Source organism: Piliocolobus tephrosceles, chromosome 18 (genome assembly GCF_002776525.5).
Source record: "Piliocolobus tephrosceles isolate RC106 chromosome 18, ASM277652v3, whole genome shotgun sequence".
Classification (NCBI taxonomy): domain Eukaryota; kingdom Metazoa; phylum Chordata; class Mammalia; order Primates; family Cercopithecidae; genus Piliocolobus; species Piliocolobus tephrosceles.
In genome coordinates, this window is record NC_045451.1 from 68,609,417 (window position 1) to 68,633,637 (window position 24,221).

The following is a 24,221-nucleotide window of genomic DNA, read 5'->3' on the forward strand; positions in this document are numbered from 1 at the left end:
CCACTTCCCAGTTGTTTTAAAGTCTTGATGTTAGAATTCAGAATTGTTTTCTTAGATAATGGCTGTTGGTATTAAACACAATCAAGATTGGCCATCTGTGGTAACTGATGAGACAAACATGTTCTATTGACATTTTCCACAAAGTATTAAGCACCTTATAAAAATGAAACTATTTGTTCCTTTGCTTTATCTCTAGAAATCTTAAATATTTGTGGAAAAATATGTTTTGCTCATAATATTTATGACAATATTACTTGAGAGAATACAATATAAATACTATATTAAGTCTAGAGAATGTAATATAAATACTATATTAAGTCTAAGCTCTTTCCTCAACAGAGTCATCTTACATATTCCCAAGAATTTACAGGTTTGTGAGGACATGATTTGCTCTTTTTATTTTTGCAAATGTCCTGGACTTGGTGTACTCCTGCTTAAACTTGAGCACTTATTTGGGTTGGAAATCTTTTGCTACTTCCTACCCATCTAGGAACTTTGTTTTAAAGATAATTTGTCATGTGATATGGAGAAAGCTACTTACAATTTTGGGGTTAAAAAAAAAAAAGGGTCTAGCCGGGCGTGGTGGCTCAAGCCTGTAATCCCAGCACTTTGGGAGGCCGAGACGGGCGGATCACGAGGTCAGGAGATCGAGACCATCCTGGCTGACATGGCGAAACCCCGTCTCTACTAAAAATACAAAAAACTAGCCGGGCGACATGGCGGGCGCCTGTAGTCCCAGCTACTTGGGAGGCTGAGGCAGGAGAATGGCGTGAACCCGGGAGTCGGAGCTTGCAGTGAGCTGAGATCAGGCCACTGCACTCCAGCCTGGGCGGCAGAGCGAGACTCCATCTCAAAAAAAAAAAAAAAAGGGTCTAAATGCAAAGTTCTCAGCCCTGACTCTACTATAGAACAACTTGGAAGGGTTTTGTTTTGGTTTGGTTTGGTTTTTTTTCACAAATGTCTTACCTGTTTCCAGATTCTTACTTAATTGGTCTAGACTGGGGCCCAGCATGCCATGTTTTATTAAAGACTCTCCAAGAGATTCCAGTGTACACCCAGGGTTGGAAATTACTAGTGTGAAGCAAAATACAACACACATTCCAAATCAGGAAAGAAAGAAGGCAGACATAACGTATAACTGGTTCCTGTATTCAGTTGCCTCAATTTGACCCTGATGTTTAATTTTCCATGTATTGATCTCTGAATTTTTTCTCATTAGATTTGAATGATAGTGTTGGTAGTTGTTTTCACAGTCAGTCCCTTAATGCCTTTCTTTTTATCTTGCTCAGTCTTCTCTGACCCTCTTGTCTTCGGTGACCATTTATTGCACTGCAGCTTTCTACGCTGCACTGTCAAGAAGATGACACAGATAGAACTGTTGTGACTTTGAGCTTTTTACTGAAACTTACTTTGTCCTGGAATCAGGACACCATTTGGTTAGTGAATCTTTGTGATGTTAGAATAATTTTACTGTTCAATAATTTATTTTCCCTGGTTGGGTAGGCATTTTGTGGGCAAACGTTTATTTTATTAATAGCTTATGAAATAAGACCTGTGTCCTTCACCTGCAAGTGTAGTTTCTATTAATCTATATGTGTACATAGCACTTTCCAGTAGTGATGAGGGTTTTCAGCAGATGCTGGTTTTGCAGAGCCCTTCTTGCCCTCTTGCCTAGGACCCCTCACTCCCCCTCGAACATTTTCTCAGGCCATTCTCTAGAGGTTGTGATGACACGTAAACCTTTCATCACGGACCACGTCTGCATGTAAACTCATTTAGGTCCTCAAAATAATCCTGATATCCACGCAGAACATTGAAGAGAAAACATATTTTTAGGTTTTTCTGTGATTCAAATCTCTCTCAAGAGTGAGACAATATTTAGAAATTAATAACACATCTTTGTTTGGGGGTACTTTGGTGTTTTTGAATATAATCATTTACAATATTTTTTTGAGACAAAGTCTCACTCTGTCACCTAGGCTAGAGTGCAGTGGCATGATCTCAGCTCACTGCAGCCTTGACCACCTGGGCTTAGATGATCCTCCCATCTCAGCCTCCTGGGTAACTGGGACTACAGGCATGCACCATCACGCCTGGCTAATTTTTTGTGCAGGTTCTCACCCTGTTGCCTAGGCTGGTCTCAAACTCATGGGCTCAAGCGATCCGCCTGCCTCGGCCTCCCAAAGTGCTGGGACTAGAAGAGTGAGCCACCATGCCCAACCTATTTACAATAATTTTTACTACTTGTTCTGAAGTGCTTTGAGGCCCACAATAGGCATTCTGCACAAAGTTTCAAGGTTGTATCCCATGGTGGTTTATCTGTTTTATAGAAGAGGAGTTGGAAGTGTAGGATTCTCCTGGATCACAAGGAAAAATGGCATAGCTGGTAATAATATAACTCTGTTTATTTACTTTTATTTCGCCTCTAAGTAATTCCACTCTACTATACCGTCTTCTTGTATTTGGAAGGTAGGTGAATAGGCGTTATGCACTTATGCTTTGATAGAAGAATTTGGGTGTGACCAGTATTACATCGTTAGTATCATGGTGCCATCCTGACCATAGAAAATAATGTTTATATGTATTGCATGTCATATTGATCCATACCTGTGAAAAATGGCCAAGGTTTTGATTTTTTTTAGTTTAGATTAAATATAATCCCTGTCAGAGTGTTTCATAATAGCATAACATAAATAAATCTGATGATGACACTAATGAAGAAATGTTTATGATTAACAGATGTGCCCCATCTGTTTATATATTCTTCGTCTCATCTGTGGACCACACAGGTTATGTTGATGAGTGGGATTGTTTTTTCTAGAACACTGAACAAAAGAATAAGACCCAGTATGTGAGCGCATCCATCATTACAGCTGTAAAATACTTTAAAAAATTTTCCAGACGGTAGGAAGACAACATCTGTAGAACTCTTTTATTGTATTGAAAAACCTGTATGCACTGCAGTTCTTGAAGATACTTGTGATATGCTATTGGATATGGCAATCTATTCATATAAACACGGACTGCAACAGTGTGAGATTCTAAAATTAAATGTATTTATGGAAATCATTCAAGCACCCAAAATATTACCGTAATTTTTTCTATCAACTTTCCAATCACTTTCTGAGCCCACATTTTGAAAATATCTCAGAGTCTGTATACGTATACTGTGTGTATGTGTGTGTATATATATATAATACTGAAAAGAGAAAATGGAATTTGGGATTTTCTTTTTATACTTTCTGTACACCTTTATACTTTTAAAAATACTTTCATGGCTGGCTGCAGTGGCTCACTCCTGTAATCCCAGCACTTTGAGAGGGTGGGGCGAGTGGATCGCGAGGTCGGGAGATCGAGATCATCCTGGTCAACATTGTGAAACCCTGTCTCTACTAAAAATACAAAAATTAGCTGGGTGCGGTGACACATGCCTGTAGTTCCAGCTGCTCAGAAGGCTGAGGGAGGAGAATCGCTTGAACCTGGGAGGCGGAGGTTGCAGTGAGCCGAGATTGTGCTGCTGCACTCCGTCTCAAAAATAAATAAATAAATAAAAATAAACAACTTCTGTTTGCTGATGGGCAGCTTCTGAGGTTGTATATTTTTTATGTAGTCGCTGACCTTTAAGCCATGTATGGTTGTATTAAAGCCTTTATTGTTCTTTCTTCAGTATTCCAAATATTATTTGTCTACATTTGCTTGTTTCTCTCAGGACTTCCTATTTATAATACTTTTCAGTAAATGAAGGTGATAACTAATGCTAGCTAGTGTTTATGTACCTATAGATGACTCATGCATGTGCAGTTACAAGACCTGTGGCATGGGGGCCACTGCTTTCCTCTTCCCCTGCCTGTGGTCCCATTTTGGTGTCTTTGTAACTCCTGCTCTTTATTTCTTCTCATCATTGTAGAGGTTCCTGCATTCCTTATTCTTAGCAACCACATCACATTCAGAGTGGGTGGGAAATACAAAAGTTCTGCCTCCAGGACAAAGAGCAGAAGACAGGGAGGGAGCAGTGATGTCTTTTCAACAATGGATGAACAGGATCTTTGACCAGGCTAGGGTTTGAGGTGTGCATGTTGAGTGAATAGCAGTTGGCAGTGGAAACCTAGAAAATAACCACTTTCTCACAGTTGTTAGAGGTACCTACCATTTTTAAATATCTTACTTTTTAAAATTACACAATTATATAACCTGAATTTGGAGCAATCTTTAAATTAAATTCCTAATTTTATTGACGAGAAAACAGAAGCCCAGAATATGTAGGAAACTTTAGCGCAGTTGTATATCCGGTTTTTATGTTTATTATAGTTAACTCCATTTTATTAGTGAAAGTCAGTTTTATATGTCTAATATGTTTATGTCTGTATATATATGTACATGTTTATACTTACGTACAAGTATTGTGTTATTTATTTACAAGTGCATGAATTTTTTGTCTTGGACATTTTTCTTCACTGAATGATCTTGCATCTCATATACTAGCCTTTTAACCTGATAGTCTCAGATTTACTGTGATTTACCTGTGTTGAATTTAGAACTTTAAAATCCATCATAGCACAATATAATTGAGAGTTTTACTGTTTTGTTAGCAGAGCTTGGCATTTATTGTAAGTAATGCACCAGAATAGCCTTTTAAAATTATTCCATAATATGCATTAGTTCATATAATAGAAAAGGAAATCAGATGATGTTACTTTAAAGTACAGTAGTATCCTCTTATCTGAGATTTTCACATTCCATGGTTTCTGTTACCTCTGGTCAATGAAAATGTCATTCAAAAATGTCAAATGGAAAATTCCAGAAATAAACAATTCATAAGTTTTAAATTGTGCAGCATTCTGAGCAGCACGATGAAAAGTTCCTCTTCCCACCCTGTCCCACTGAAGACATGAATCATCCCTTTGTCCAACAAATCCCACTACCCACCCACTAGTTGCTGAGGAGATGTCTTGGTTATCAGATAGGCTGTCTCAAGATCACAGTGCTTGTGTTCGAGTCGCCCTTACTTTACTTAACCATTGCCCCAAAGCACAGGAGCAGTGAGGATGGCAATCTGGATATGTCCAAGAGAAGGCATCAAGTGCTTCCTTTAAGTGACAAGGTGAAAGTGCTCAACTTAATAAGGAAAGAAAAAAATTGTATGCACTGCTTGCTAAGATCTACAGTGAGAAAGAATTTTCTATACCTGAAATTGTGAAGAAGGAAAAAGAAATTCGTTCTAGTTTTGCTGTTGTACCTCAGACTGCAAAAGTTTACAGCCACAGTGCATGGTAAGTGCTTAGTTAAGATGTACAAGGTGGCATTAAGTTGGTGCAAGACATGACAGAAGCTATCCATGTTTTCAGGCATCCACTAGGGGTCTTGAAATGTATCTCCCATGGAACAGGGGGGACTGCTATGCTGTTAAAAACACTGGTACAACTGCGCACCCAGACTAGTACTTGTCACATAGCAAAATGCTCAGTGAATACCTACTAATGCATGGGGCTTACTGACTACCCAAACAAATCGTGTAGCTCCTTCAGGTGAGTATCCAAAGTAGATTTGTAGTTAGAGCAGGAAAACAAGCACAGAGGAAGTCGTTTCTCTCTGGGATGATTGCTTTAGGCCCACAGTTCCTGTTCAGAGGATGGGCTTTGATGAGAGGAGCAATACATAGAACGCAGTGGTGCCTCTGCTGCTTCAGGATATATAGCAAATATCATGCAAAGTTACAAAAACTGATTAATAAAAACACGCATATGTTGGAGTATTTTTAGAAGCCAATATGGTCAATATGTCATCTTTCCTAAACCTTCATTTCTTGTACCCTTTGCCTAGGTTTTCTTATTCTGTCATAATTATAACTTCTTTCTTAATTCTTCCTTTAAAAACTTTCTTGCCATAGCATCCACATTAAACATTATAGACATATACCTTTATATTTCCCATGATCTCCATGAACATAAGAAATATACCTGTAATAAGGATATGCCATTTGAATTAGTACAGTGGCAACACCTGTGTCATAGTAATAGATGAATTAAACCCACCTTTTGTAAAGAATGTAATTCCATTTGAGCTCTTACTTTGAGGAGTTTAATTTTCACAAGAAAAAGTACTTAGAATTAACAGTTTCTTAGCTGTTGGCCTAGAGATTGATATTTTTTTTTTCCTTTGAGAGTTTGACATATAATTCCACCAAGCTGGGTATGAGCTACACAATCATGAAAAAATTATGTTTCTCCAGTCTAATAAATTCCTCACATTTTGTTTTTTAGCTCAGATAATTTTAGACCTTTTCTGAGAGAAAAGAGGGAAACCTTGATATTTTTATAACCTACAGTGGTTTTCATAGGAACAGTTTCACTGATCTACCATAGAATTTGACTTCTGAATGAATAAATTAAAAATTGTATGAATAGTGTTTATATTACTGACTTCAACAGGGGTGTTGGAAATAAAGTAATTGCGACTACATTTACTGAGCACTGCTATGTGCTAGTTACTCTGGTAGGTGATGTTCAGGCATTTTTTGTCATTGATCCCTACAAGAATTTTATTATGTGTCCATTTATAGAAGAAGCGGCTGAGGGTTAGAAAGTTTTAACGACTCTTCCAATGGGGCATTGCTCGTCACAGTGCTCGGATCTGAACCAGGCCGTCTATGTTGTATCGTAACCATAATGCATCTTTGGTACTGCAGAAAAAGACGTAGATAGTTCCTCATGAATTCACAAGTACCATGTAGTAATTTAAATGATAGCGTTGATCAGAATTTACAATTAAAGTTGTTTTTGTATGTATGCAGTGTTGCCTTGGTTTCATGTTATGGATATAGGCTTTTGGTCAACCTTTCGAGGTGGCTTTTAGTTTCATTTGTTGATTATAAGGAAAAAAAGCACGACCGTATTTCAGAACAATTTTGTTATTATGTATAAAAGCCACAAAATGATATGAAAAGAAGTAAAATTATGGTTCCCTTCATAAGCTTAACTTGGGTATTTTATGCCATATATATTAAAGCATAAATTTAACATCACTTAGCATCCCAGAAAATACTAGAAATGTGTAAAGGAGGACTGTCTTTAGTTGCTATGGGAACCACTTGCTCTCAAAAATTTTGAGTAGTTAAAATTACATCCATTATTGTTTTAGTCAGTTAAATATCTATATCTATATTTATATAATATCATACTGAACAATCAGACTGAAGCTACTGAAAACCTTTAGGTGTATACTGTATGTTTTAACTTAGTATGATTTTGGGTTACCTTTATTTAAAAATAGAGATTTCTTTTATATTGATGAAACAGTATAACATGTCTAGGGATACTCTAGAAGAAATATTAATAATTTTTCCTTTGTGATATTACCTAACTCAGCCAAAGAGAGATGTAGGCAGCAGGTGCTATAGGATGTGGCAGGAACTGTTGGGACAGTAGAGATCCCCTTCCTCCATAGCAACCTTGAGGTCTCCTGGCCTCAGCTTGAAACTGGACCTTTTATTTTTTTCTTTCTGGCTTTTATTTTAGGTCAGAGGGCACAAACTCAGGTTTGTTACATGGGTAGATTTTGTATTGCTGGGGTTTGGTGTACAAGTGGTTTTGTCACCCAGGTGGCGAGCCTAGTACCTGATAAGCAGTTTTTCAGCCCTTACCCGCCTCCCACCCTCCACCCTAAATTACACCCTGGTGTCTGAAATTGGACTTTTAAAACTACTGGTCAAGTTGTGTCAGTCTGGAGGGCAGAAGAGAAGGAAAGGCATCACCACTTATCTTAAGGTCTGCTTTCTTTGGGCCTACAAACCATACGTTCTGGGAAAGCCTTCTTTCATCTTTTCTCATATTCAGCAGAAGGTTCACTTGTTCTTCTTGCTTCCAAGTATCCGAGGCTATCCCATGAGAAAGGAAGGCAGAGATGACCATGGTTGGTGCTGCCTGCTCCATGGGGCCAGCGGGAACTGGGAACAGGTAGAAGCCCCACCTGCTGCTGAGTTGGCAGGGCGGGAACCTCATGCTCCCTGAGTGCAGCAGCAGCTTCCCAGCCATGGCTGCAGATCTGGCATCCCTGTGCTCTTAGAGGCTGGGAGCAGGCAGGAGCCCTGCCCTCCCAGGCACAGCTGCAGCCACCCAGCCACGGCTGTGGACTGGGCATCTTTGCACTCTCAGGGACCCAGGAAGACACTCCTGCCCCTGCAGGCTTGAAAGTGCCTGCTCCCACTGCCTGGTCTCTCCCTGCTCCCAGTGCCTGCTCCAATCTTGGAGCAAAGTTGAAGCCAAACACAGGTGCTGTCGCAACCCAGCCGGGTGTGTGTGCGCCCAGGGCAGCGCTGACATGCCAGCTCCCTGCCGCCTCAGCCCCTTCCTGACTTTAGGCACTGACAAACATGGGAGGAAGGCTGAGGGGTTGTTGCGGGCAGTTTGGCACTGGCCTGCAGGTGCCCCTCAGCATGAACAGCCTGGGTGCCATGAACAGCAGGAGGCATACAGGCTCCAGGGCAGATGGAGGAGTTCCCCAGCGAAGTCCCACCTTCAAGCCAGGGAAGGCCTGAAGGCTGGGAGCCAGGCTGTCAGTTCTGCAGTCTGGGAGTGGAAAATTATGGTGTTTTTTTGTTTGTTTGTTTGTTTTTTGTGCCCACCCATGGCCACCCATGAACTGATCAACACACACTTCCTCCACTCTGAAGCCCATAAAATCCATGGACTCAGCCAGACTTGAGCACTCAGGCTAACCTGCCTGGGAAGAGGAGCTACCCACTCCAGGGTCTCCTCTCCGGTGAGAGCTGAGCACTTGACTGATGACCTGCCTGCACAGAGGGGCTACCCACTCAAGGGTCTCCTCTCTGCTGAGAGCTGAACACTTGTTGGGACACCGTCACTGTGGAGCGGAGCTGACCCCTGTGGGTTTCCTTTGAGGTATTCTGTCATTCAGTAAAGCTCCTGTTCACCTTACTCATCCTCCGCTTGTCTGCATACCTCATTCTTCCTGGACACAGGACAAGAACTCGGGACCCACCAAATGGCAGGGCTGCAAGGGCTATAACACAAGCAGGGCTGAAACACACTCCTTGCTCACCACATTGTGGGTGACAAGAAAGAGAGAAGGAGAGAAGATCTGTAGCCCTTCAGGGAGCCCAGACCTAGACGCTCCCTGGGCCAGGGCTGTGGCACCCTCTTTGTGGCTCTGCAGTTCCTGGTGTCTCAAGCTTCTGGGTGCCACCATGTTCCCCATTGCCAGCCTTGGAAGCAGCTTGCAGAGAGCTGGTGCCCATGCCGGCACCTGGAGCTGCCCATTCCCCCACAGCTGGTGTGCCTGACTGTGTGCAGTGGCCAGATCCCATGCTTGCTCACTTACACACCCCTCACCTCTCCACTTGCCCTTGGCAGGCATGGAATCCAGGCCGGTAGTGTCAGCCGAGTGCAGCCTTCCAGGCCAAGTGGGCCCATTGGGCCCAAGCAAAACTCAGGTAAAGATACCACTGGCCACAGAGGTTTCTGGGTGGCGAAGTAACACCCCAAGGATCCGATAACATTATCAGCCATTGATGATCATTGCCTTGGTTCATTAATTCATTAGGAATTGCAGAATGGTCTGGGTCTATCAGTCACTCACTGTCATCACCTAAAAGTGACCAAGGTAGTTATAATTATTGTTGTTGTCGTCATCAGCATCTTTGTCATCAGCTTGTATGTTTGAACACATTTGATGGGTTTCAGTCCCTTGTACTTAATGTCTTTATTGCTGCTGATGTCTTCCGCAGCCTTCCAGTGGGGCTTACTCTGCATGGGTGACTCCTGTCCTGGTCCATCTCAGGGGGCTTCTTTGCTTTCTGGTGCGATGACATATTCTAGGTGTATATTTTCCGTTTTCTACTTTAGACCTAGAGTTGGCCATTTTTCCAGGGAATCCTGGTTCTTTTTCTGTGGGAAATGGCCATTAGAAGTTACAGTCTTAGCATAGAGGTGCTCATTACTACTTTATTTATTTTATTTATTGTTTTTGGATCTTCTCATTGGAGAGAGCTGGGATACCTAGATATGCACACATACACACATTTAAAGACAAACTGTGCCCTGAGTGCACACTGACAATTCCTATGCAAATTCAAAACTGTAGGGATTTTAACCTCCTTTATCTTGCATCTTTATCCTCTTTCAACTGTGTTTTCGGAAGAGTTGTATATTTTAAGGCATATTGACTAAGGAAAAGTGACGTTATTAACCAGGCATGTTAATGACTAGCCTGGTCTTTTAGATCATGTTTGATAGGTAGCACAGGCACTGCCACTCACCCCATACTAGAGTGCTGTAATTACAGTTTAAAAGTGAACTGGCTTGAGACCTAGTTTTGCAAAGGTTTGAACCTTTAAATATGTAAAAAAAAGTTTGTCAGTGTTGGGCTCCTTAGTTTGATTTGGCCAAGTTAACCCACTTAACAGTTGGATATTTGATTTTAAGACTAAAGAACTTCTAATTTTGCTGGTATTTCTAGTTACTGCATTTATTATGTATATTCTATATTATTTGGATTAACTTCTAGATAACATTTAAATACAGGTTTATTAAATAATGTTATTCAGCTATTATGAATATATCATGAAATGAACTATGTCTTAAATAACAGAATGAAGCCCTAAATTTCCCTATTCAAATTCTTCTTGAATATACCAATAATAATAGGATATAACTTTGGATATCTGTATATTATTTTGGCTCTCTGTATATTCATTAGCCAACTTAAAGTGTACTTGCCAATATATATTGCTAGTATGTGATGATACAAGTAAGAATGTTTAGTTTCAGTACAGTACTCCAAACTGATAAATATTTGGGTTAATTTGGTTGTGGTCTAGAAATCAAAGGTCAACACTACGTTAATTATTAAAATAAAACATATGGGCTGTATAAAGGGTAGATTCTTTTTTGAGATGTTCAATGAATACAGGCTTTAGCCTGCATAAGATATTTCCAACAGAATTACTCCAAGCCCTGCTGATGTTATTGGTGATGGCAGTGGTAAGAATTTCAATCAATATCTTACAGATGGGCATATTTGAAAGTTGGATAATACAGACTATTTTCATTATTGAAGAAATCACAGTGCCACCTAATCCCCACCTGTATGTCTGAGGAAGGGGACTGACTCAGAGCCCCTTGATGCCTGTGCACTCAGAGCAGCTCCAAAATGCCAGAGATTGATTAATTTGCTGCAAGTGCTGCTAACTTCCCAGACCTCAATTTCTTTCAATCATTGCTCTGATTATTGCAAAACTATTTCTGAAAGACTTAATATGTATCTTTTTGCTGGTAAATTACTGCTCATTTAGAAGTCCTAGAGTTAGTCCATTGCATAAAGAAGGTGGTAAGTCCAATTTAAATAACTATCAGTACTTTTTTATAGCCTGCTCAAATTGAAATGCATGCACATTTGAAGAGACTCTTGCTTTTATAAAGAGCTGTGTTTAACCCAGTCAGATATCTCCTCTCAGGCATCATCATTATGGTTATTTCACTAAGTGGACAAAAGATGGGTCAGTGATTTCTTTAACAACCCAGGACATTCGGTCGCTGTGCTTTGCATGGAGTCTGAGGTTTTTGTTCCCAACAATTGTGTCCTAGGCTGTCTCTCTTAGTGAACTCTCATATGGTCAAGAACAGTCTGATGACCATCCTTCCTCATTTTTTATGGTCCTTCTGTCACGCTATTAACAATGTAGAGTGCCAGTGCTTGGCAGGGCTGCCTCTTTCTTCTGACAATTGGGCAAAATCTGGCTGACAATTTTGCTGTCTCTACCTGATGTATATTTTCATCATTTTGTTTTGCTAGAATAACAAAAAGTTCCCTGTGGATTTCTAGATGCTCAGTGGTACCTGAGGTTCTGAACACATTGACCTCTCCAGGTATCACTGTCATGGGGAAAGGATAGCAGGGGCAAAAACTCTCATGCCTTTCTATACCTGTCTTGCAGCAAAGAGATCGGGGCTGGCCATCACTCCCCACACTTCCCAGTTTAATTCTAGCCTAGGGAATGGAATCAAAGACCAAAAGACATCTAAAATCAACTAATTTAGTCACTCGTTCAATGCCTGAGTCACTTTTAATATCACCACCAGTCCTCCCTAGGATGTACGAGGCATGGTTGATATGTTACAGTTAGAGCAATAAGAACCTGGCAAGGATCCCTGCCTTCATGGGACTTGTATTCTACTATGGGAGATAGACAGCAACTATGATAAGTAAGAGAATTATGCAGCATGTTAGGAAGGGGTAAGTGGCACTCGTAAAGGAATAGCTAGGTGATGCCAAGTAGGAGCATGTTTCAGTTTGGAATTTAGGCATCAGGTTAGGCCTCAGTGAAGACGTATTTGAGCAGTCCCTGGAAGGAGATGGAGTTGACTCTGGTGGTTAGTGGGAAGCATCCTAGGAAGAGGAAGAGGTCTCAAGGAAGAAGGAAGCTTGGGCTGGAAAGAACAGCCAGGAGCCCACATGATGGGACAGAGTCAGCCGGCACAGTGTGGCCATGACACATTGGGACTGGGAGTGCCTGAGGATGGGAGGACTGGGTGTGTGCCTTCTCGGTGGTCATTCTTAGTATCTTAGCCTGTACTCCAAAATCTATAATCAGAAAGTTTCTGTATCTAATTTAGTAGCAAAACCTGCCCATTTTTGTAATTTATTTGGTGACCAAACCTGACCTGAATGGATGTGAAGCTATTTAGGGTCTCTGTTTTTTCCTCCTTAAAGTCAATATTCCTAGGTTTTGATGCAGAAATATCAAAACCTAGGAATTATGGAATGCTGTCTCAGACTCTCCTTGGGGTGTCAAAGAATATGCAGTACAGATGCCTTTATAAAATAAAATTAAAAATCTGAATTCTGAACCACATTTTACTCCAAGGATTTCAGATAAGTAAGTACTGGTGACTTGTACTAGCTCCCTGTGGCCCAGACATTCACGTCCCATTCCTGTTTTACGTGCCCGGCCTTTCCATGCTGGAAGATGGTTGTCCTCTCCCCCTCATTCTTAGCCAGCCGTGTTAATGGCTAGCCTGGTCTCCGGCTCCTCCCCTTCTTCAGCTCCCTAACTGTGGACCAGAGGATTTCTTCACTGTCTAGTCCTCAGTCCTCTGAACAAGTCTGCTTCTCATATGCAGTGCCAAAAACCTGAGGCGCTGAATGGAATGCTGTGTGCTGGGACAGGGACAAGAGGGACCATCTCTCCAGATACTTCATTAACACAACTGAAAATTGAATTAGGATTTTAGGCAAAAACCTGCTCCACAGTTGTTATGTATCTTTTAATGATGAAGATGATGCTAAATCAGAACTCTATCCACTTAACAAAGTCTGATTTTACAGGGAAGCATCAGATGCACATTTATTTTTATTGATGTTTATCTTGTTTTAATTTTTTGTTTGGCTTTGTAGATATCTTTTTCCATCCCTTTTTGTTAATTTATATGGTTATTTATTGTCACCTGTACATTTGAGAAGCACATCTATGACTATCAAAGGCAGGAATAAACATGTTGGGAGAAGTCAGGGATGAGGAAACAGCCTTGTGTCAAGGCACCGGAAACAGATGTCAGTGTTGGTGCCGATGAGCGGCTGTGACTCTGGTCACTTGCACGTTTCTAGTCCACCTGATCTTCCTGGCAGTTATCCCATCTTGTTCTCCTCGTGTCCGCTGAGCTATCATAGGAGACATTGCCTGGTGCTTTGCCAGTGACTCTGAACACTGTGCATCCTCATTTCCTCATGCTCCAAGAAATACGGTTCGACACTGGAAGAAGAAAAGTAATACCTTTTCCTCACCCATGTCAAGGTTTATGGCTGAAATCTGTATAACAAAAGACAGATTAACAAGATAAACACATAAAAAATTATTTAATACAGCTGGGTGCAGTGGTTCACACCTGTAGTCCCAGCGCTTTGGGAGGCCGAGGCGGGTGATTACAAGGTCAGGATTTCAAGACTAGACCGGCCAATATGGTGAAATCCCATCTCTACGAAAAATACAAAAATTAGGCTGTGGTGGCAGGTGCCTGTAGTCCCAGCTAATCGGGAGGCTGAGGCAGGAAAATTGCTTGAACCTGGGAGGCGGAGGTTGCAGTGAGCCAAGATCGAGCTGCTGCATTCCAGCCTGGGTGACAGAGCAAGACTCCGTCTCAAAAAAAGAGAAAATTATTTAATACAAGTTTTACATGACACAGGAGCCTTCAGAAAATGAAGACCCGAAGACTCAGAGAAAACTGTGTTTTTATGGACAGTCGCATGGAAGTGTGATTGAGGGACAACGGGGCAGGATCTGATGGTAATAAACAGGGTGCACTGAACAAGGCCTGTTTGTTCAGCATCTCTGTGGCCTGTGTGACATTCCTGCCCTCCAGAATCAGGGCAGGATACCTGCCACATGAAGGCCTTTAGGGAGGATGGAGGGAGGAAGTCAGAGAGTGACCTCTCTGAGTTTCCTAGCCCATCTCAGGGCAGAAAGGGACAAGTGGAATTTCAGTTTCCGTGTCCTGCTTTGGTGCTGGGGGGAGCGGGGAAGATGGTCAGCATGACCTTTCTGATGCCGTGGTTTTCTCAGCTTCTTTCAGCTGAAAATACTCAGTATGCCAAAGTGTCCTATTTTGGGGTAGCATTTCCTGCACTGCATCAACGCTAACGAAGTGGAGGGTGAGGTCTCTCTCCTCCCTTCTCCTCCCCATGCAGTGCTTTGAGGACATCCCCTCATTTCTTCTCCATTAGCCCCACAGTGCATTTACTGCCCTTATGCATGTCTTCTCAGAATAGGGCTAATAGAGAACCTGATGTTGCTGTTGCACCTGACACACTTTTTGCTTTAAGAACCAAGGAGGGGTCTGTGAATGTGTACGTGCCAGGATTTCAAAGGAAACTAATAACGTCATTGAAGGCTCATGTCTTCTTCCCTCGTGGATCACATCTTTCTGTGTGTTGGGTCCTTTGGCCTCCTCATTTCTGTGTCTCTCCCCATCCTTGCCCTGCCTGGTCCTTTTCTCCCCATGCTTTCTCTCCTACTGCCTCACCCAGCTTTCCGCATTCCTTTCTGATTTTCTGTCTTCACACTGTCATTCCCCCGCTCTTCTCCAGTGTAGACTGCATGTTTTCCCACTTCTTCTCTTTTGTTATCTCACTGCTCCTGTGGCTCTTCTGTCTCTTCATGCCTTCCTGGTCTGGCCTTTACTCATTTCATTCATCCTATGGGGTGCCTCCATGGTTGCTATCTTCAGGCTGCTATTCTAGCTCATGATTCCAAACTGGGTACTCTACTTCGGTGACCCAACGTGATCTTAAAGACTTGCTTATGCACCTCTTGACAAATCAAGATGCACAACCCCTGGACACCTTCAGAAAGCCACAGGGCTTCTAGTTTCTCAGATGATCACCATATTGGCATCCTATTGCTGCTGTAACAAATTAACTCAAACCTCGTGGCTTCGTCATCTTACTGTCTTGCATGTCAGAAGCGCTAAAATAAGGTGATGGCCGGGTTGGTTCCTCCCAAAAGCTCTGGGAAGAATCTGGTCCTTGCCTTTTCCAGCTTCTAGAGACCTCCCTCATATTTTGTCTCGTGACACCCTCCTCCCACTTCAAAGCCCATCGGCACAACCTCTGCTTCTGTTATCTTTCCTTCGCATTGACCCTTCTGCCTTCCTCATAAATAGAGCCTTGTGATTACATGTAGCCAACCTAGATAATCCAGCCTTTCTTCCCGTTTCTAGATCCTTATTTTAATCATATCTGCCAACTCCTTTTTTGCCATGTAAGGTAACATAGTCCCAGATTCTGGGGATTGGGATGTAGACATCTTCGGAGGCCCTTTTTCTGCCTACCACAGTCACGATGAGTTGGGGCAGTGTTGCTGAGTGATGACACACAGAACCTCTAAAACTTTCTTTTATATTCCCTGTTAGTCTCCATTGTAAATATGGATTCTTTGTCTAGGGTTTGGGGTTTAAGTTCTGTTAATTTAACAGAACCTCATTTTTCTCTTCTACCCCTGGAACGTTTTTTTTCCACTGAGGCTGTGATTCCTAGAGTCAGCCAATATTTCCTGAGTTCTATTTATTGTGCACCTGGGTACACAAAATGAATAAGATACGACCCTGGACCTTATGGTCTGCTAGAGGGGAAAGATGTTACTGCAGGGGAGCACACGTCGTGTTGATTTCATTATCTGGATATCTTTAGGTTCCTTCCCTTCCTCTCTGTCTTCTCTCTTTGTGTCATTTGTTACTATGATTTCTGAAAACAATTTACCCGTTTTCCTTTGACATCAGTTGGGGTCATGCCCTATCTCCTCCAGGCCATTACTGTACACACAGAGGTGTTTGTGTTACCTCTTTGCCTAAGGTCCTTCCATTCCCAGCAGCAGAATATACTGAAATCCTCAACATGTTGTATTTCTTGTTGGAGTCTGTTCTGTGCTTTTCCTTCCAGCCTTTTAATCTGCCATTCCCAGAAACACTTCTGTCCTTGCCATATGGGATAAGTTATACTTCCCTTAGAGTTCCCCTAGAGTTCCTCTATACATTCTCTATAGTTCTTTTATAGTTCTCATATAGTTCCCCCATAGTTACCCTATATTTCCCCTATAGTTCTGTGCTCTCTCTCGGCTCCTGACTCTAGAGAGCTTCTCTTACTCACTAGACTTTTCCTCTTTATTCCCTGCCTAAGAAACTTCTGTGCATACCCAAGCCTGGGCTCAAGCAGTGCTTCCTGGAAAGCTTGCACTGACACCATCTCCAGGACTATAGTTTGAATATTTGTCCCCTCCAGAACTCATGTTGAAATGTTAATCTCCAGTATTAAATCAGTATTGAATCTCCAGTGTCATGAGTGAGAGGTGGGGCCTTTAAGAGGTGATCGGATCGTCATAGAAGAGCCCTCATGAATGGATCAATCCATGTATGGATTAGTGGATTAATGGGTTATCATGGGAGAGGGACCAGTGGCTTTATGAGAAGAGAAGGAGAGACTTGAACTAGCAGACTCAGCCCCTCACCATGTGATGCCCTGTGCTTCCTCAAGAATCTGCAGAGTTCTGGCTGGGCATGGTGGCTCACGCCTGTAATCCCAGTACTTTGGGAGGCCAAGGCAGGCAGATCATGAGGTCAGGAGATGGAGACCAACCTGCCTAACACGGTGAAACCGCATCTCCACAAAAATACAAAAAAAAAAAAAAAATTTAGCCGGGTGTAGTGGCGGGCGCCTGTAGTCCCAGCTACTCAGGACTTTGAGGCAGGAGAATGGCGTGAACCCGGGAGGTGGTGCTTGCAGTGAGCGGAAATCGTGCCACTGCCCACCAGCAAGAAGGCCCTCACCAGATGAGGCCATTTGACTTGGGCTTCTTACTTGAGCGTCAATTACTGAAAGAAATACATTTCTTTATAAATTTTAGTTTCAGATATTCTGTTATAAGCAACAGAAAGCAGACTAAGACATCCAGTCAGGTCTCCTCCTCCTCTGTGCTATGGGAGGCACTTCGTTGCTCTGTATTGTAATTATTGCCTTGTCTGGTTTTTTTCCAGGCAAACAATAAACTCAATTAGGTCAGTGATGGTTCTTTTAATTTTATGCTCTCTTATATGATACAGTGTGTGCTCCACAAAAGATTGTCACCGAATGTTGGTTGAATGAATTTCTGAATCCATGCACATGTGAATGGTTTAATACAAAATGGCCTGCAGATTTGAGTAAGATGTGTTTTGTGCTGTTCCTGCATAGATTCTAGGCTAAAAGGATTGCTGCTTAGCACTTGGTTCCTCCTCCCTATGTACTATTTCTCTTGAAGCTGAATCTAACTTTTCATGTGATTAAGTACATGAGTTAAAAATTTTTAAAGGCGCTTTCCTGAGAGTTCATATGACTCACTAGAGTCACACAGGGCTCCTAGTCCGAGGCCGTTTATTTTATAGGGCCCATCTGTGGCACGAAGACAGTGCGACTGTGAGTCACAGTCCTCTCAGCACATGTGTAAGTCCAAGAAGGAGGCTTTCTTACACTTGAGCGCCCTCAGAACAGCCTTGAGTGGTTGTGAGGGGTCAGTAAGTGCAAGCTTGAGATTGCTTTTGAATAAACATTCTTTTGAGAGATACTTCTATTTGGAGAAATATTAGGAGATTATTACAAAAGTATATTATTTCAGGATTCATGCCACAAGTAAATAGATAAATAAATGGATGGATAGCCCTCAGGCCTGTTTGTTGTTGTTAATAAACAAATACTTACAGATATGAAATCTGCCTTTATGGCTCAATTTCTTTTCCCTCCAAAAACCGGAGATGTGGTTCTTTTTCAGTTTAGAAATAAGACTGTGGAGTAGTATGTCTAAGATTATCCTTAGGGCTAGAGTTTGCTTGTTTCCTGGAGTGGGGTGAGAATCGGAGGCTGAATAGATATGGAAAACAGAGAGGAACCTTTCTCCCGTTGTATTATTCATGCTAAATTTAGTTTTGTTTCATTTTTTAACTTCTTGATGCTGTCTATGAGAACAAATTTAGGGCATTTAGTGAAAAAAAACACATACAGACATATGTGGGATTTTATATTCTGACTTATGACATTTTATGGTATAAACAAGACTGTTTTACAGATCATACTAAATATACTGTTGATGGAACTGTTCTTCACCACTCCTGATGTTTCCTTCCAAGTGGCAGGAACTGTACTATTGCAGCACTCCTGTCTGCCTTCTCACTGCCCAAGCTGAAGCTGCCTGGGAGGAAGGGCTGAGCATGCCTAGCCCAGCCCCTTCTTTGGGGAGCTGACTGCCTATGGGATCCCTGTCCCTCCATCATGTGAGTTTTACAGCAGCACTTAACATATGGGAGGCCTTCTGATTTTCTAGTGTGGCCTGGGACTGGGTTGGTGAGTCTGTTTAATTCTGTGCTTCAGGAATAGCAAGCCTATTGTTCCTGCACTCTTAAGTTATATTCCTCAGTCTCAGGTTTATCAGTAATAAAGGTGGTACTTTGATAGCCACTCTGCCTTTCTCCTTGAATTCATCCCTCAGGTGTTCCAGTGCTCGGGCGGGGCTGCATGGTGCCAGTCGTTATGCCTGTGTCCTTGCATATGCCTGTGAGTTCTCCCAGCAGCCGTGACAGTGAGTGGTATCGTCTCCTCCTTACAGATTAGTAACTGAGGCTCTATGATGGTTAACCACTCTGGATGATCACTGTAGGTTTGGCACGCTGGTCAGGCTAACTCCCAAACTTGTGTACCTTAGGAGATTCAGCCAATGAAAACATCATACATAAAAACTTTTAAAGGACTTTGCATAATATATATCACTGGGTAATACAGATGAGTTCTATTCCTTTGTAGGCTGGCATTTTCGTAGCTATGAATATAAACATTTTAATATAGCCTGCAAGTCCCTGAGTACACAGGTGCTTGCCCACCTCCCTAGCTCCATTGGCTGCCTTAACTTCATCCAAAGCCTTCATGTCTTTCTCACCATCTTGAGCTTCCTATAGCATTTCCTGTAACTAGAATGCTCTTCCCCTCCCACCCTTTCCCTTTGCCTGGTTAGCTTCTGTTTACCCTTCAGATCTCAACTCACATGTCACTTCCTCAGACTAGCCTCCCACAGCCACTATATCTGCAGTTGGTCTGCATCGGGGTTTCTACTAGCCGGCTCATCTTTCCTAAACCGCCCTGGCCATCGTTTGTGATTATGTATTCACTGTAAACCTATACGCCCCAAACAACTGCAGGCCCATAAAACTGGCCACCACTCTTCTTTTGTGTACCATTGTAATCATGCTGTCTTGACATAGTGATAGCACCTGGTTGGGATGCCAAGAGTGGTTGCTGGGTGAATAATGGACGTAGTGCTTGGGCATTACGCTTGGCATAATAGTCATGTATTAGCCTTGAGGTCTTTGTCCATTGTTTTTTACTAATACTTATAAATAATATATTAAAGATAGCCTTTTTTCCCTGATTATGAAATACACACACACATGTTTTCAGCTTTCAGGGCTGGATATTCATATTTGTCTATGGGGGACTGTTGGTGTGAGAAACTTTATATATATAGAGAGAGAGAGAGAAGAGAGCACGTGAGAGCGAGGGCACGCACAAGAGAGACAACTAAAATCTCTAACCTGCTTTTGAGGCTTTAAACTATTGGAAGCATAAAATGGATTTCCAAGTGTGCATGACTAAAAGGGTTACTTAATATATGGGGATAATAAAAGACCAAACTGCCCCAGCTGTGGAACCTTGTTTATGTGGTCCTGGGGATATGGGATGTAAAGAGGAACCTCTCTTTTTACATAGGAATGTCATTTAATAGTTACTAGGCACCTACTTCTGCTTAGTTTTGTATATCTAGGAAGAAAGTCAAAAGGGTCGAACTATTGTTGTAGTCCTGTTCAACAGGGAGTACTCTAAAACCTAACTTATATTTGAATGTTGTTATTAATACCATGTTTATTACTTCATTTATAAAATGAGTTCAGTAGTAGGGTAGTGGGTGAGCTACTTATATTTCCTAGTCAAGCATAAAAATAAGAGAAAGTGCTATAAGACCAAATGTTGATAGTTTGAGAACAAGGTCATAGTTTGAGAACAAAGTAACAAGTTTTCTGTATTTTTACTCCCCAGTTGCACTAATTTAACATAATTAATATTTTGAAGAGGCAAAAACAAAAATTTCTTCACACTAAATTTTGCATCACTCAGTCTTTAAAGTGTTGGTCATGGCAGAATTTTAGTTTCCTGCTCAGCTGTTCTCCTGGCACAACTGCCCATGGGTAATAAACAACTGCACCAAGATCTACGTGAAAATAGCATGGGTAATATGCCATTGGGTGTCTGACTGTTTTGCTCTGACAGCTTATATTGCCTTTTTTTTTGTCCTCCTCATCCCCCTTGATACAGGGCATTGATGTGCGAGATGCTCCTCTGAAGGAAATCAAGGTGACCAGCTCCCGACGCTTCATTGCTTCATTTAATGTTGTGAATACCACCAAACGAGATGCCGGGAAGTACCGCTGCATGATTCGCACCGAAGGAGGTGTTGGAGTATCAAACTATGCAGAGTTGGTAGTTAAAGGTATTTAATGTGTTTTTATACCCCAGAATATTCTTCTAAAGTAGATATGTTAGGTGGCTGTTAGTTCATTATCCCTTTAAAGCTGAAACTTACCCTTGTCTGTTTCTGAACAGTGGTTTGATGACAGGCTATTTTGATGGATTGCATTTTAAGTACTAATTTTGCACGCGAACAATATTTTTGAAAAATGTATTTTATCTATGTTGATTTAGTTGCATAGAAAACAATGAATGTGCTCTTGGCAAAGTCTTTTGCCAGCTCTATATACAGAGATTACAACCTATAAATTTTTTTTAAGGAATAAAATTTTTTACTCATAGAAAATCACTTGAAATGCAAATATTCATCAGCCAGGGTGTTTATGATAGTGGGGTGGTTAATAAAATGAAGCAGTGTCAGTACAAAAATCCTCAGTCATATCACACAAGCCATATTGATAATACTGTGTTAACATTCATAATGGTTCAGTTAGGTTCTATTACTATATTTTGCATGACTGAAAAATTGAGTCATTATATTTAAGAAGGTGGGGGATGAGGGAAAATAGAAAGGGGAAATAAGTTTCTTTTAGCTGGTTTAATGGGTTTTTTGTAGGCTGAGGAATTTATAGCATTAAGCCACCAAGACAATTTTTGGTCTCAGACAAGATAATTTCGACTTTGAGGTGTACCATGAGGCATTTTTAGACAACCTGTGGCAAGCCATTGCTGTTTTTCCTAGGAAAGCAGAATGAGGCCTGCTTTAAGAAAAGTTTTCCCTGCATTTGTTAAATATGGCACAGAAAATTGACCTCTCTACATACATAATCCCAGCACTTTAGGAAGCGGAGGCCAGAAGTTCCAGACCAGCCTGGATAACATACTGAGACCCCATCTCTACAAAATTTTTTTAAAATAAAAAAAGTTAGCCAGGTGTGGTGGCACTGCCTATGCTCCCAATTACTCAGGAGGCTGAGGTGGGAGGATTACCTGAGCCCAGGAGTTCTAGGCTGCAGTGAGCTGTGATTGTGCCCCTGCACTCCAGCCAAGCTGTACAGAGTGAGACCTGTCTCTTAAACAAAAAATGTCTGTTTTTTATGTGGTATTGCTTTTATCTGCACATTTCTCAAGATAGGCAGCTTTAAAGATTGCTGGATTCAAATCCCAGAAGTAGGTATGTGGATGTGGGCTGGCTTGCCCTGTGTATGCTGCTGTTTCCTTGTGTGTAAGGTAGATATCAGATAATAATGATATCAAATATCAGATAATAATATCAGATAATTTAGATATAATTCAGATAATATCAGATATCAGATAATAATGTTATCTATCTTATAGGGCTATGAGGAAGATCAAATGCAAAGTGTATATTGTATATACAATTAGAACAGTGTACATAGCGGCGGGTGCTTGACAGGCCCTTGGTGGGAAGGGAGGGGAGGACAGGGATAAACTTCTCTCTGATCCAGTCTGTCAGTGGTGTTCCCTGGAGAATGGATGTGAGAACTACGTTTCTAACTTTTTGAAAATAAAGTACCTGCCCACCTATTGTCTCCTTCCCCCTCTTGGCACACCCATATTGAGTCAGAATATCCAGGGACACAGCCTCTGTTACAAGACCTCCAGCTGAGTCAGCCATGTGCTCTGTCGTGAGATCACCACTGCCAATGTTAGTCAGTCACATGGAGCTTGTGGGGGACAGTGCATCCCCGTGAGGCCACCTCGAGAATTGATCATCTGCAGCAGTGACTGATGTTCAGCATAAAGAAGTGCACATTAAGATACCTACTCGGATAATGTATTTGTCTCAGCAGATTCTTTTTTTTTTTTTTTCACTTTACATGTACGTATTTTTTTTTCTTTTTTATTATTTTGTTATTATACTTTAAGTTCTAGGGTACACGTGCATAACATGCGGGTTTGTTACATATGTATACTTGTGCCATGTTGGTGTGCTGCACCCATCAACTCGTCAGCACCCATCAATTCATCATTTATATCATGTATAACTGCCCAATGCCATCCCTCCCCCCTCCCCCCTCCCCCCTCCTCCCTCCGCATGATAGGCCCCAGTGTGTGATGTTCCCCTTCCCGAGTCCAAGTGATCTCATTGTTCAGTTCCCACCTATGAGTGAGAACATGCGGTGTTTGGTTTTCTCTTCTTGTGATAGTTTGCTAAGAATGATGGTTTCCAGCTGCATCCATGTCCCTACAAAGGACGCAAACTCATCCTTCTTTATGGCTGCATAGTATTCCATGGTGTATATGTGCCACATTTTCTTAATCCAGTCTGTCACAGATGGACATTTGGGTTGATTCCAAGTCTTTGCTATTGTGAATAGTGCCGCAATAAACATACGTGTGCATGTGTCTTTGTAGTAGAATAATTTATAATCCTTTGGGTATATACCCAGGAGTGGGATGGCTGGGTCATATGGTACATCTAGTTCTAGATCCTTGAGGAATGGCCATACTGTTTTCCATAATGGTTGAACTAGTTTACAATCCCACCAACAGTGTAAAAGTGTACCTATTTCTCCACATCCTCTCCAACACCTGTTGTTTCCTGATTTTTTAATGATTGCCATTCTAACTGGTGTGAGATGGTATCTCATTGTGGTTTTGATTTGCATTTCTCTGATGGCCAGTGTTGATGAGCATTTTTTCATGTGTCTGTTGGCTGTATGAATGTCTTCTTTTGAGAAATGTCTGTTCATATCCTTTCCCCACTTTTTGATGGGTTTGTTTGTTTTTTTCTTGTATATTTGTTTGAGTTCTTTGTAGATTCTGGATATTAGCCCTTTGTCAGATGAGTAGATTGCAAAAATTTTCTCCCATTCTGTAGGTTGCCTGTTCACTCTGATGGTAGTTTCTTTTGCTGTGTAGAAGCTCTTTAGTTTAATTAGATCCCATTTGTCAATTTTGGCTTTTGCTGCCATTGCTTTTGGTGTTTTAGACATGAAGTCCTTGCCCATGCCTATGTCCTGAATGGTACTACCTAGATTTTCTTCTAGGGTTTTTATGGTATTAGGTCTAACATTTAAGTCTCTAATCCATCTTGAATTAATCTTCGTATAAGGAGTAAGGAAAGGATCTAGTTTCAGCTTTCTACTTATGGCTAGCCAATTTTCCCAGCACCATTTATTAAATAGGGAATCCTTTCCCCATTTCTT

The 24,221-nt window shown here is 41.5% G+C and overlaps 1 protein-coding gene across 2 annotated transcripts in view; it reads left to right on the forward strand.

The window, feature by feature from the left end:
* Positions 1 to 24,221, forward strand: part of PTPRM (protein tyrosine phosphatase receptor type M) — an 846,383-nt gene that overhangs the window by 371,274 nt on the left and 450,888 nt on the right. For both annotated transcript variants that reach the window (XM_023228490.2, XM_023228491.2), the window contains exon 6: positions 20,896 to 21,070. In XM_023228490.2, coding sequence (XP_023084258.1) covers positions 20,896 to 21,070 — 175 coding nt within the window. The remainder of the gene's footprint in view (positions 1 to 20,895; positions 21,071 to 24,221) is intronic.